Source organism: Zootoca vivipara, chromosome 7 (genome assembly GCF_965207765.1).
Source record: "Zootoca vivipara chromosome 7, rZooViv2.hap1.1, whole genome shotgun sequence".
Classification (NCBI taxonomy): domain Eukaryota; kingdom Metazoa; phylum Chordata; class Lepidosauria; order Squamata; family Lacertidae; genus Zootoca; species Zootoca vivipara.
In genome coordinates, this window is record NC_142590.1 from 408563 (window position 1) to 421233 (window position 12671).

Sequence of the window (12671 nt, forward strand, 5' to 3'; positions counted from 1 at the left end):
CAAAGCCCCTTACACCTTTGCTAAAGGCTGATCTCCAATTGGAGCACTCACAGGCAAGTGTTTCCCAATTGTTGGTGTTTATACTACATTTTAAAGATCTGCCTTGAGACAGTCTTTAAACTTCTTTTGTTGACCACCAGCATTACGCTTTCCATTTTTAAGTTCGGAATAGAGTAGTTGCTTTGGAAGACATCCGCACAACATGACTAATCCAACAAAATTGATGTTGATGAATGATTGCTTCAACACTGGTGATCTTGAGCCTTCTGGTCTGTCACGGACCAAGAGGGAGTGGAATTTAGCCCTTCAGGGAAAATCTGTGTGTGTGTTGGTAATAACAAGGTTGTGCGCTGCACATATCGTCAAAAGTAAGATTCCATTCTGTTTGCTGTTGCCAGTTCCTTCTTTCCCAATAGTCCCAGGCCACAGATCGAAATCTCGCCCAACTTTTGCATTAAATCACCCAAGAGGGTAATTTTGTCTTCCTTAGGCATCTCTGATAGGATGGTATCCAGCTGAGAGTAAAAATTTTCTTTCATGTCTTCATTGGTATCCAGTGTTGGTGCATAAGCTCTTATAATAGTAGCCTGTTGGTTTTTGGTGAGTTTTATTCAAAGGCCTGAGAGTCGCTCATTAATGCTGGTAGGGACTTCTGACAGGAGCTTCACAATATGGTTTTTGATAGTGAATCCTACCCCATGCATTCAATGTTCTTGTTCAGATAGACCTTTCCAGAAGAATGTGAAGCCTCCTTTTCCTTCCTTCAGTTGTCCCTCACCTGCTTTTCGAGTCTCTTGAAGCGCTGCAATATCAATGTTAAAATGTTGCAGCTCTCTTGCAATGATGGCAGTTCTGTGTTCAGGATGCTCGCTGTCTGTGTTATCTGACAAAGTCCGTATATTCCATGTTCCAAAGTTCAATTGTCTTTTACGACCGCTAGGTGGTGACCCCACTGGGCACGGTAATCCAGTCAGGGAAAAGGGGAGGCAGACTATGTTTAGGGCCCCTTTTCTAGACCCTCCCCCTTTTCGGCATGAGCAGAGTGGATCCTTAAAAGGGCTGCTCAGTCATGGATACAGCTGGCAAGCTGCTCAACTGCCTCGTTCCTTGAGTCAGGATGACTGAATCTGTATCCACCGCCCATGTGCTGGTTCATGACTAGGGGCTTCCAGATTTCATGATCCTGCCCCCATTACCATTTGCTGATCACCATGGGACTTTGGGGGTTTGGGTTTAGGATGGGTTTTTGGAAGACGCCTGTGTGTGAATTTGTTTAATGTGTGTAGATCAGTGCACACTGACCAACGCACAGTCTTCGCAGTAGGGCTCTGTTCCAATGGCATGAAGTAGTCACGACTGGTAGATTCCTATCTGCTGCAGCCTTCATCCGCCTTCACAGCCGTTGTAACATACCGCTTGTTATCATCCGTCTGTTCTGCCGTTGAGGACTTCTTGGGTCATTCTTTGTCTAGCTCCTTCCCTTTGACCTTACCGCCTTGGGTGACCTTGCTGGGAGTACGAGGTTCCCGATAGCTTTGCTCACAAGGGTTATAGGATCATGCAAGCCCACTCACCACAATAGCGTGATGATCCAGCAAGTGCGACAACCACAACTACCTTGATTGGTGCATTAAGATGGAAATGTTTCTTCGCCAGGAAGGTTTGTGGGACATTGTAAGCGAGCCAGAACCAGAGGAAGTGAGTGCCTAGCGCCTGAGAGATGAAGGCAAAGCAGGGTCTAACACAGTGATGGGCAACCTTTTGAGTTTGGTGTGTCAATTCGCCAAATAACCGAGCATAACTCGGGTGGTGTGTCACTTTGAGAAAAAAACCATAATTTCGCGATATTTATAGTTTAAATAACAAAAATGTATAATTGTAATATATAAGTGTATTTAATAAACCAAAAACTAATTATTTAACCAAACCAAACCAAACCAAAAACCCCTTATTTATCACAAAGTGCCCAGAGTTGTTAAGCTTTTTTGGGGGAGCTGCTGACCAACGTTTTGGAGGTTTTTTTGGGGGGTGCAAAAGTTGCTTTGCTTTTTGGGGGGGTGTTCCCCAAAGCTGCTGCACTTTTTTGGGGGGAAAGAGAACAGAAATAAATGATGAATAATACCTTCGCTGGAACTAACATGCAGCACCGACATAAACAACAAAGATTTTTACATTTTCTCTTCTATTCATCTATTTTAGTTCATTTTGCTCATTTTGTTCATTTTGCTCTGCCGAGCTTTGAATATTTACTTGAATGGCACATGAAGGATGAAGATACCAAGGTGGCCATTATAAAATGGGCAACCGACTTAGGACACAATATAGAGTATGAGAAATGGTCAAAACTATGGACGTCTGGAATTAAATTCACAGCATCCACCTTGTTAAAAGAAAATATTTACAAAATGATGTATAGATGGTACCTTACTCCAACCAAATGGTATAAAACGTATAAAACGAAACAAAAACTGCTGGAAGTGTGGTAGAGAGGAAGGTAACTTTATACACATGTGGTGGAAATGTGAGAAAGTTAAAAACTACTGGGAAAGCATCTATAATGAATTTAAAAAGATCTTTAAATACACATTTAAAAAACGACCAGAAGCGTTCCTTTTAGGAATGGTGGCTGAGGATGCTGAGAAAAATGACCAAATACTTTTTTTGTATGCAACAACAGGTGCAAGATTGTTACTAGCACAACTCTGGAAACAACAAAATATACTAAGAGTCTGTTTAAATTTTTATGCCATTGGCTAACCAACATTAATTAGACCTGGGAACAATTATTCTCAAATACATCAAGTGGGAGTCAATTCTGGATATGCTTAATTTGAGGTCAGTACACAATTGCCCAAACAGCTGGAGGTGAGTTCACTGGTCGTTTTATTAATTTTCAGGATGGCAATATGAACGAGGAGTTAACATGATGAGGTTCAGATTCAGATCCAGCGTGAGTGCTTCATTATTTTCAGTATCGTGAGGGTGTGCCTCCAAGTAGACTGCCTCTTGGGAACGAAATTCATGCACCAAGATTTCCTTCACCTTTGTATTCTCCTCACTGCAATTTACCTCCAGCAGGGGCACTTGGGGCTGACAGTAGACCCTGAGGATCAGTCGGTGCGGAGCCCTGGGCAGGGCGACGGTTCCCTCCAGAAAGACCAGGTAGAGACCATCGCAGTGGATTGGGATGGAACGGTTCAGAACATTTATTTCCATTGTGCCATCCCTCTTTTTAATACCAATGGGTTTCTTATAGGCAATGGAGTCATCTGAAATGCAAGAAAACACAGGAAAGGCCACAAAGGTGTTAGTCCCCAACCTACTGGTTTCTCTTACGAGAAAAGAAAATTGAGGGTGGATTGTAAAAGCGAGAGAGAACAGAAAACCTATAAAAGAAGGTAAAGAAGCAAGGGTCTTTGCCAAAGCTTTTACATGAAGTAGGGCTTGTCCCTAAGGATACTGGGCGGGGCTGGCTCAAGACATTGGGGCACCTGAGGCCAACCACAAAATGGTGGAAGAAGCGGGGAGAGAAGATCTACACTGAAAATGGGGTGGGGCGGAGAATCAAATCAACTTTACCCAATGGTTGGATTGGGAATCAAAGGCCATCACTGGGGTGGGGTGGGGTGGGGAGGCAGTCTGAATCACGCCAGGTAGGTGCCAAGCCCATTTCCTCCATGGGGTGGGAGGAGATCAGCGGCGCCTTCTGTTCGCCAAGAGGCTGCTGTAGAGGTTCAATGGTGGTGTGGTGGGGCGGATCAGGAGGCAGCACACCTGACCTCCAAGGTGTGTCACAGCCATTGCTGCCACTGTGGCAGCAGGTGATGCCTTCCTTGGAGGCCAGATCTGCTGCCCCAGTGGATCTTGCCACCCGGGGTGGTTGCCTCCCCATGACTCATGTCCCCCACTTTCAGCAGCCATGTGCAAGAACTGGGGGTGTCTCCTGGCAGATGCTCAGGGGGCTCTTCAGCCCAGCCCCCAGCCCCATGTGCAGTTGGTGGGGGACAAGGCTAGCTGGTGTCCCCTGCTCATGTATGCTTTCGATAGGTGGCGGGTGGGTGGGTGGGTGTGTCTGTTTCCAAGGTGCTCAGTCTCACTGTCCCTTAAGACCTTCGTTCTGCTTTTGGCTGTACAGAGCGCAAGGACCTGGCAGCACAACAGAGGAAGCAAACTTCTAGGAGCTGCCCTCGTTGAAAGGAGTTGAACTCGCTCTCATCTTCAAAAAAGGATGCAAGATCCTAACTCTGCCTAATCTGTTTCTCAATTCTTTGGGGCCAAGGGTCTTAACCAACAAGCATTTTCCCTACCGGTTGTTACCTGCCATTGCTGTTTGCATTTCCAGACTCCTCAGTTTTACACACAAACTCTGTCAGCACCTGACATTTCAGCACTTGAAATTTCAGATCTCTGTCAAGAAAATGGTTTCCTCACTTAGACCTCTGGGTAAAAACTGTCCTCTGTCAGAAGTTGTATCTCAGTCACATGAGGTCTGCAGCCCTCCTCGGACGTGTGGGGCTGCGCCTGCATTCTCACGGCCACAAGGCCGCTGTGGGAATGTAGCATGTCGGCATCTTCTAGCTCCTAAGCCCCCTGAATGACCAAGGAGACAATGGACCTGTGGCTTTGGCTTTTTATTATAAAAGTTAGCCCTTGCCTCTTGTTTCCAATTTGGTCTCCATTCGGTTTCTTTACCTTGCCATTGCAACAGCTGAAGACCACGGCTGCTCTGTGGTATGTCTAGAGTTGGGGAGCTCACTTTGTTATTTGTACTGTGACTGTAATTTCCCAACTGCATTTCTTAATTGGCTATTTTAAATCTGTACCTTTTGGGGGCCTTTTGGGGCCTCTTATATGCTGCTATTTTTATTCCATTTTTATGCTTTCCTTTTACTAAATCTACTTCATTTAACACAGTGTCTATTTGGGTGAAGCCTTGGTAATGTCAAGGAAATATAAGGGTCTGGTACTATATATACGGGCCTGGTGACTTCTGTTTCAGTGTATCTGAAGAAGCGTGCATGCACACAAAAGCTCATACCAATGACAAATTTAGTTGGTCTCTAAGGTGCTACTGGAAGGAATTTTTCTATTTTATTTTATTTGGTCAGAGAGCCAGTTTAGAAGAATATCTGTTTTTTGGTCCACATATTGTTTGAGAAGGTGCAAATTAGGTAGGCTTGTGTTAAACGTCTTACTGATCACCCCACCCCTGCGCATCCTGGGCTCCACCCAGAACACCTACCATTAGCTGAACCAAAAGCTTTCCTCCTCCTGAAGGCTGCCAAGCGTAGCTTCAACGTGACCTTCATTCTACCTCTTATCTCTGCCCTGCTCAGGTATCAGGCTGTTTGCAGTAAAAGGGAATAGAGGAGAAACCAGGGTGTGCCCAGTAGGAATTATTCTCCAACTGTTTCAGCCTAACTTCATTCTCCTGCCTCTTTCACTGGAACAAGGTGGGAGGGAAGGAACAGGCAAACCAGAGTAGGAGAGATGAGACAACTGATTAGACAACAGATTAGACAACAGATTAACAGATTAGACAACTGGGCCAAAGCAAACAAGATGAATTTTAACAGGGAGAAATGTAAAGTACTACACTTGGGCAAAAAAACACACGAAAGGCACAAATACAGGATGGGGGACACCTGGCTTGAGAGCAGTACATATGAAAAGGATCTAGGAGTCTTGGTAGACCACAAACTTGACATGAGTCAACAGTGTGATGCAGCAGCTCAAAAAGCCAATGCAATTCTGGGCTGCATCAATAGGAGTATAGCATCTAGATCAAGGGAAGATCTGGTCAGACCTCACCTGGAGTACTGTGTCCAGATCTGGGTACCACAGTTCAAGAAGGATACTGACAAGCTGGAACGTGTCCAGAGGAGGGCAACCAAAATGGTCAAAGGCCTGGAAACGATGCCTTATGAGGAACGGCTTAGGGAGCTGGCCATGTTTAGCCTGGAGAAGAGAAGGTTAAGGGGTGATATGATAGCCATGTTCAAATATATAAAAGGATGTCATATAGAAGAGGGTGAAAGGTTGTTTTCTGCTGCTCCAGAGAAGCAGACACAGAGCAATGGATTCAAGCTACAAGAAAGAAGATTCCACCTAAACATTAGGAAGAACTTCCTGACAGTAAGAGCTGTTAGACAGTGGAACTTGCTGCCAAGGAGTGTGGTGGATTCTCCTTCTTTGGAGGTCTTTAAGCAGAGGCTTGACAGGCATATGTCAGGAATGCTTTGATGGTGTTTCCTGCTTGGCAGGGGGTTGGACTGGATGGCCCTTGCGGTCTCTTCCAACTCTATGATTCTATGAGAGGGTGAAGATGGTTCTTTTCTTCCTGGTAAAGCCCATCTAGCTCATTTTCCTGCCTGGATGTTCACTAGAGGGGCAAGTGCAGAGCCAGGGAGAGGGTGTTATTCTCCCTCATGCAGCCTGGTCAGAGAATATTCATTGCTGCTTCAATTCCTTCTGGGCAAATTGGGTTGGAGGGAAGTCAAGATTGGAAGCATCAACAGGTCATGTGGGAGGAGAGAACAGTGCAACCCACCTCAAGCCTTTGGAATAGGGCGAAGGGGGGGGAGAACTCACACTTGATGTAGATCCATTGTGCCTGTGGGTCTGGACTCTGAAACAGAAATGGAACAAAACATGAGGTTATGAAAGGTGCTTACAAGCTCCAGATGGAACTGCAGACATGATGGGACACTAGGGAAGCCACATTCTGGGGGCTTTTGCATGGCAAGTTTTAAGAGGTCTCAATTGCAGTCCTTTAGTACATCTATTTCCTGCAAGCTACAGAACTCCAGAGCACTACCTGTGCAGATCCAACTCCTAGGGGCTAAGGTCCCCTCAACCCCCCCCAAAAAAAACTATATGAGGGTGCTGGGGCCCCGTAAAGTTGATGAGCATTGCCATTCAAATGGTGTGCATGCATCATGTGAGCAGGGTGGGGCTTATCTCTTCCCCCCGGGAATATTTTATCCAAGTTGGCACCCCAATCCACTGCCTCCCCCCCCCCAAGATGCTGTGAACATTGGCACGGCACTGGGAGAGTGGAGTGCTACTAGAGAGTAAAACCTCTGTGGACTGCAAGGTATCTACTTCTGTGTGTTTGTGCAGAGGCAGAACAGGGAATGCTCTTAGTAAACCCCAGAGGGGACAAGAATGATGGCCTCAAGGTAGTTAATATTTTTCAGGCTTGGGGATTAGAGCAGTTGGCAGTGTCTCATGCATAGCACACTCCCCCCCCCCCCCCCGGCACAAGCCTGTAACTTCACTTTGAAGACATCACATATACAGTAGCTCCAAAATAGCCATGTTGCTATCCTATATTATTTCCTGCCTTTGTTTTATTTATATGACTGGATTTGCATGCCCATAACATAGACTGCAGCATTATTAAAATTTTCTCTCTGTGTGTGTGTGTGTATGTAATACAGGCATCCCCAAACTTCGGCCCTCCAGATGTTTTGGACTACAATTCCCATCTTCCCCGACCACTGGTCCTGTTAGCTAGGGATCATGAGAGTTGTAGGCCAAAACATCTGGAGGGCTGAAGTTTGGGGATGCCTGATCTAATATATACCTGCCATGTGTCTGATGAAATGAGTTTTAGACTAAAACAGTTTATACTACAATAGATCTGTTAGGGTTGCGTCTAAGGAACTCATATTTGGAGTAGAACCATTGAAATCACTTGACTAGTCATTTACTGTAGTTGAGTGGAATCCTTACAGCACAATCCTAACCATGTCTACTCAGAACTGAATGCTTTTGAATTCAGTGGGGCTTCCTCCCAAGTAAACAGGGTTAGGATTTTAGTCTTTAAGTTAGCATAAGGCTATTATTATTTAGACTGCAGCAGACCGACACAGCCCCCCCCCCCGGAGTACAGTTTTCCAACTGGACTTCCAAACATAAAGAGCAGCAACATCTTCCCTGGTTCTTTCCATTAGAAGACACCTCCAGAAGGCTCTGGCACCCATTATTAATATTAAACAAGCACATTTGATTTAGATCAGGCATCCCCAACCTGTGGCCCTCCAGATGTTTTGGCCTACAACTCTCATGATCCCTAGCTAACCGGACCAGTGGTCAGGGATGATGAGAATTGTAGTCCAAAACATCTGGAGGGCAAAAGGTTGGGGGTGCCTGATTTAGATGTTTTAAATATAAAAAGATCTCCAATGTTCTGAACCAATTACAAAGATGATTACAAATTCACAGCGGAAAAAGAAGAGCAAAGAACCGGGGTTTTCCCCTAAACAGCCCCCAAGTGGCATCTGCCCAGGGAGCTCTTGGCATTTGTAAATGGGCCTCTTTCTAGGGAAGAGGTGGGAGCAAGCGCTGGTCTCCCTTAGTCCGTAGGTGGTGCATGCAGCTGCTAGAGGGTCCTTGTGATGCCTGGGGGTTTGGTTACCACTCTGTGTCCTCCTGGTGGCAGATGCTGTTTGTATTCTGCAAGCAACCAAACATAAAGGTAGGTTGGGATGTTGTGGAAGTATCTACAGGCAGAGAAAATGAGCCTTTATTTTTAATCCAAATGATTAATGATCTACAGTTCTATGGTTCTAAGACTTATTTTCCAATTGTTTCAGTGTGCCTTGATAAAGCCTAGCATTTTCTAATAAAAGATAAACATGAGAATGGAATTTGAAAATTGTCCTTAAGTTTGCCAACCCTTGAGATTATCAGCAAATTTCAAAAATAAGTGGCATGAGATTTTTTTACATTTACTAGTTACAAATTCTGAGATTTACCAACAAATGATGAAAACTAGGACAAAGTTTATCTTTAGTCAAAGGCACTTGGCAATTTTTGAGGTATACTAACAACTGTTGAACACCAAGTGGAAATGTTCATTACCTGTTCCTAGTATTTAAAACCACCCGTTTCTAACAACAGTTGATGTGAGAAATGGCTTTAAGAAGGAAACAAAGCAATAAACCTGTCCTACATTGTTGGAGAATCTTGTGATTAAGGAGGAAAACAGTGTCAGAGGACCCATTTACGTTATAACTTCTGCAAAGAGAGATTTGCACATACCCTAACTCCACAGAAGCCCGCAGCTTTTTGTCTGTGTTCCTTAGCATACATGCAGATGAACAGACCAAGGGGCCATTTTAATAGCAGGCTTTCCAATACCAATCATGTGATTTTAAAACAGCCCTATTATATGAAAAGTGCATAACTTTTTCTGATTCAGGAGCCTCAAACATAAACACAATCTGTGGACTTCAGGATAGGAAAGCCTCTGTCAGGAGAGTCATACCTGTAAGGGTCTTTGGCAGACTTACCCTAAGGTAGCACAAGCCAATGCAGATCAGGCAGGCAACCAAGACCACCAGCTGTACAGTCATGGTCCCAAGGGGCATCCAGATTTGCCTGCTTCTTTTCCTGTCCTCCTCACACTCCTCAGCAGGTGCTTCTTCCAGTTTTCTGGCCTCCATCTCCACTTGTTCCTCCATGTGCAAACCACAAAGAAATTCAACACTGAAGCCAGAGACTGTGAATTCCCAGGGACAGCTATTAAATAGCATTAAGAGATCATTTTAAGCCTTATATGCAAACAGAGGCGGGGAACTTCTTTATGACTAATATGAAATTTCCCTTGAATCTCACTCTCTCTCCTTCTGTGGGTGATTGTGGTGGTTGATATTTAAGATATCCCTGAGCTTGTTTGGAGGTTCTAGCAGGGGAGCACAGCTATCGTATACTTGAAGCAATCATGGTTAAAAAAAAGAATGTGAAAGGGTGTTGGACAACATATAATAACTTATTGACGGAAGTTGACGGGCAAATAAGAATTAAAAAATATGAAGAAGTGAGGAATTATTTTTCAACCTGGTTGGAATATTATCAAACATACAATATATTTAAAGAAGATTTTAAAAAAATAGGATTTGAGAAAGAACCAGCAAAATTGGAAATTTGAATTAATAAATAATAAATCAAAAATAATATCGAGGGTGTATAAGCTCCTCTTAAAATTTGATGTGATGGAGGAAGAGGTTAAAGTTAATATAAGATGGGCGCAAGACATTGGACGCCCCATCATGATGGCCGACTGGGAACACTTGTGGAAAATAAATATTAATTTTATTGCGAGCTACAACATTAAAGAAAATATGCTGAAAATACAACACCGATGGTACCTAACTCCCTCTAGACTCTCAAAGATATACAAAAACTTATCAAATATGTGTTGGAGGTGTGGGGGGAGTAAAGGTGATCTATACCACGTGTGGTGGATATGTGGGAAGATTAAAGATTTTGGGGTTTAATCTATGATGGGGGGAAAAATGTTAGGAATAACATTTCTAAAAAGACCAGAGGCGTTTTTACTAAGTATTGTTGGAAAGGATACCCCAAACTCTATGAAAGAAATATTTCTATATGCAACAGCAGCGGTCAGGCTACTGGTTGCCAAAGGATGGAAGGAAACAGAGGTCCCTACAGTAATGGATTGGCAGGGCAAACTGCAAGAAATGGCAGAAATGGCATACAGTACTTAATGAACAGTCTGAGGGGCAAATCAAGACAAAAATTTGCAGGAAAACGGGAAAGGTATAAGTTATATGTTCAAAAATACAGTAAAGGTGCACTGCCTATGTTAATATTCGATTGAATTTGAAGAATGGAGGGGAAAGATCTAAAATTGAACTTTGGTGCATTAGGAGGTAAGAACGTATAAGTGTTATAGAGAATTATACTATGCTATGTACGTTCATTCTTGTTGTTTAGTCGTTTAGTCGTTTAGTCGTGTCCGACTCTTCGTGACCCCATGGACCATAGCACGCCAGGCACTCCTGTCTTCCACTGCCTCCCGCAGTTTGGTCAAACTCATGTTCGTAGCTTCGAGAACACTGTCCAACCATCTCGTCCTCTGTCGTCCCCTTCTCCTAGTGCCCTCCATCTTTCCCAACATCAAGGTCTTTTCCAAGGATTCTTCTCTTCTCATGAGGTGGCCAAAGTATTGGAGCCTCAGCTTCACGATCTGTCCTTCCAGGGAGCACTCAGGGCTGATTTCCTTAAGAATGGATAGGTTTGATCTTCTTGCAGTCCATGGGACTCTCGAGAGTCTCCTCCAGCACCACAATTCAAAAGGATCAATTCTTCGGCGATCAGCCTTCTTTAGGGTCCAGCTCTCACTTCCATACATCACTACTGGGAAAACCAGTAGTTCATTCTTAATACAAAGATATACATCAGGAATTGACAGGAAGTCCGTCAGGTGAATCAAAATTAAATACAGATGATAGTGAATAGGCTCCCTTTCTCTTCCTATTCTCATTGTAGAGAATAAATCAAAAGAAAAACCAACAAAGAGATTTGGGAATATTAAAAATATATTGTTTATTGTATTCAATTTATTGTTGTATTAAAATACTTGGTCTAAAAGGTACAAAAGGTCAGGGGGGAAAGGAGTGAGAAAGGAAAAGGGAGGAGGGCGGGTTGGGGAATGGGAGGGAAGGGGAGGGAGGGGGGAGATAGTTTATTTATAAGTTGATGTATTTTGTATTTTGTTTTTGTATCTTGTTTGGAAACTTTTTGTTTTTCTGTGTGTTTGTTGGAACGTTTTGCAAAAAAAATAATAATAATTAAAAAAAGATATTTAAGAAATCCCAATTCATTTTTAATAGACATTCAAGCTGATCCCCAAGATATTTGCTGTCAACATAAAGTTGTTCTGGCATGTAGGAATTTCCTCCACTCAAGACTATCCTCTGGCAAAACTCCCCTTGAAGAGAGGGCAGGTTTCAGAGACTGGGTTTGTTGTTTTATACCTTGGGTCAAAATAAGAAGAGACAATGGCTGAGGTGGAACTTCTTTCAGGTGTTGGAGGTAAGGATGGGGGTTTATGGATCTCTGTTTTCCTGGCTGTGCCTCCCAAACGTGGAGTAAATATGTTGCTCAAAGGCCTGTCTGACCCCCTTTTCTGAGTGGCTGGGTCAGAAGATGCACAAGGCAAATTAATGTCACTCAGTGAACACAGTGGAACACAGTAAGCTAGAAATAAATAAGAGGGATGGGTTAGAAATAAAATAAATAAAAGCAAAGTTTAGCTGGGATAGCTCAGTTGGTCCTAATCTCAGGGTTGTGAATTTGAGCCCCACATTGGGCAAAAGATCTCTACATTGCAGGGGGTTGGACTAGATGACCCTCATGGTCCTTTCCAACTCTACTATTCTATGGTTCTAAAATTAGAAAATTAACCAGGTCTCTTTACTGCTGAAACCATATCCTTTGCCTTTGCCTTCTCCCTTACCTCATCTAATCATGCCTGCTCCCTCTAACCTTTATCCCTTAAATTCAAACAAGTTCTATAGCTGTGTCACACCATACATTTATAGTGTATACCCCTCCCACCAAAGAATGGGAACTGTAGCTCTGTGGGGTGTAAACTACAATTCCCATATTCTCATGAGGGCAGAGTGTTGCACAGCGCTGACCCCAAATGCCACCCCTGGCCAAATTCTTCAAGCAAAGGAGGTTATTTTTCATTTTTAAATGCCTTCAACAGTTTGAAATTTTTTTCGGAGCAAGGTACCATTTTCATGTGGTTGTTTTATTTTAAAAAGTAATCTGTCCTAGTCCCATGAACACAGGGCAAATAACATAACATTGTTGTTGTTTAGTCGTTTAGTCGTGTCCGACTCTTCGTGACC

The 12671-nt window shown here is 43.5% G+C and overlaps 1 protein-coding gene across 2 annotated transcripts; it reads right to left on the bottom strand.

Annotated features, from left to right (window-relative positions):
- Positions 1 to 2866: 2866 nt before the first annotated feature.
- Positions 2867 to 11921, bottom strand: LOC118078304 (tumor necrosis factor ligand superfamily member 4-like). Of its 2 annotated transcripts, XM_088674828.1 has the most exons (4): positions 11790 to 11921; positions 9300 to 9464; positions 6592 to 6628; positions 2867 to 3269 (listed from the first exon to the last, which is right to left on the bottom strand). In XM_088674828.1, exons 2-4 carry the CDS (start codon positions 9450 to 9452, stop codon positions 2887 to 2889), a joined length of 573 nt encoding a protein of 190 aa, XP_088530954.1. In that variant the 5' UTR covers positions 9453 to 9464; positions 11790 to 11921; the 3' UTR covers positions 2867 to 2886. The 2 variants fall into 2 exon arrangements, with proteins under 2 accessions (XP_088530954.1, XP_060132524.2); XM_060276541.2 differs by lacking the exon at positions 11790 to 11921 and having other exon boundaries at positions 9300 to 9682.
- Positions 11922 to 12671: the final 750 nt, after the last annotated feature.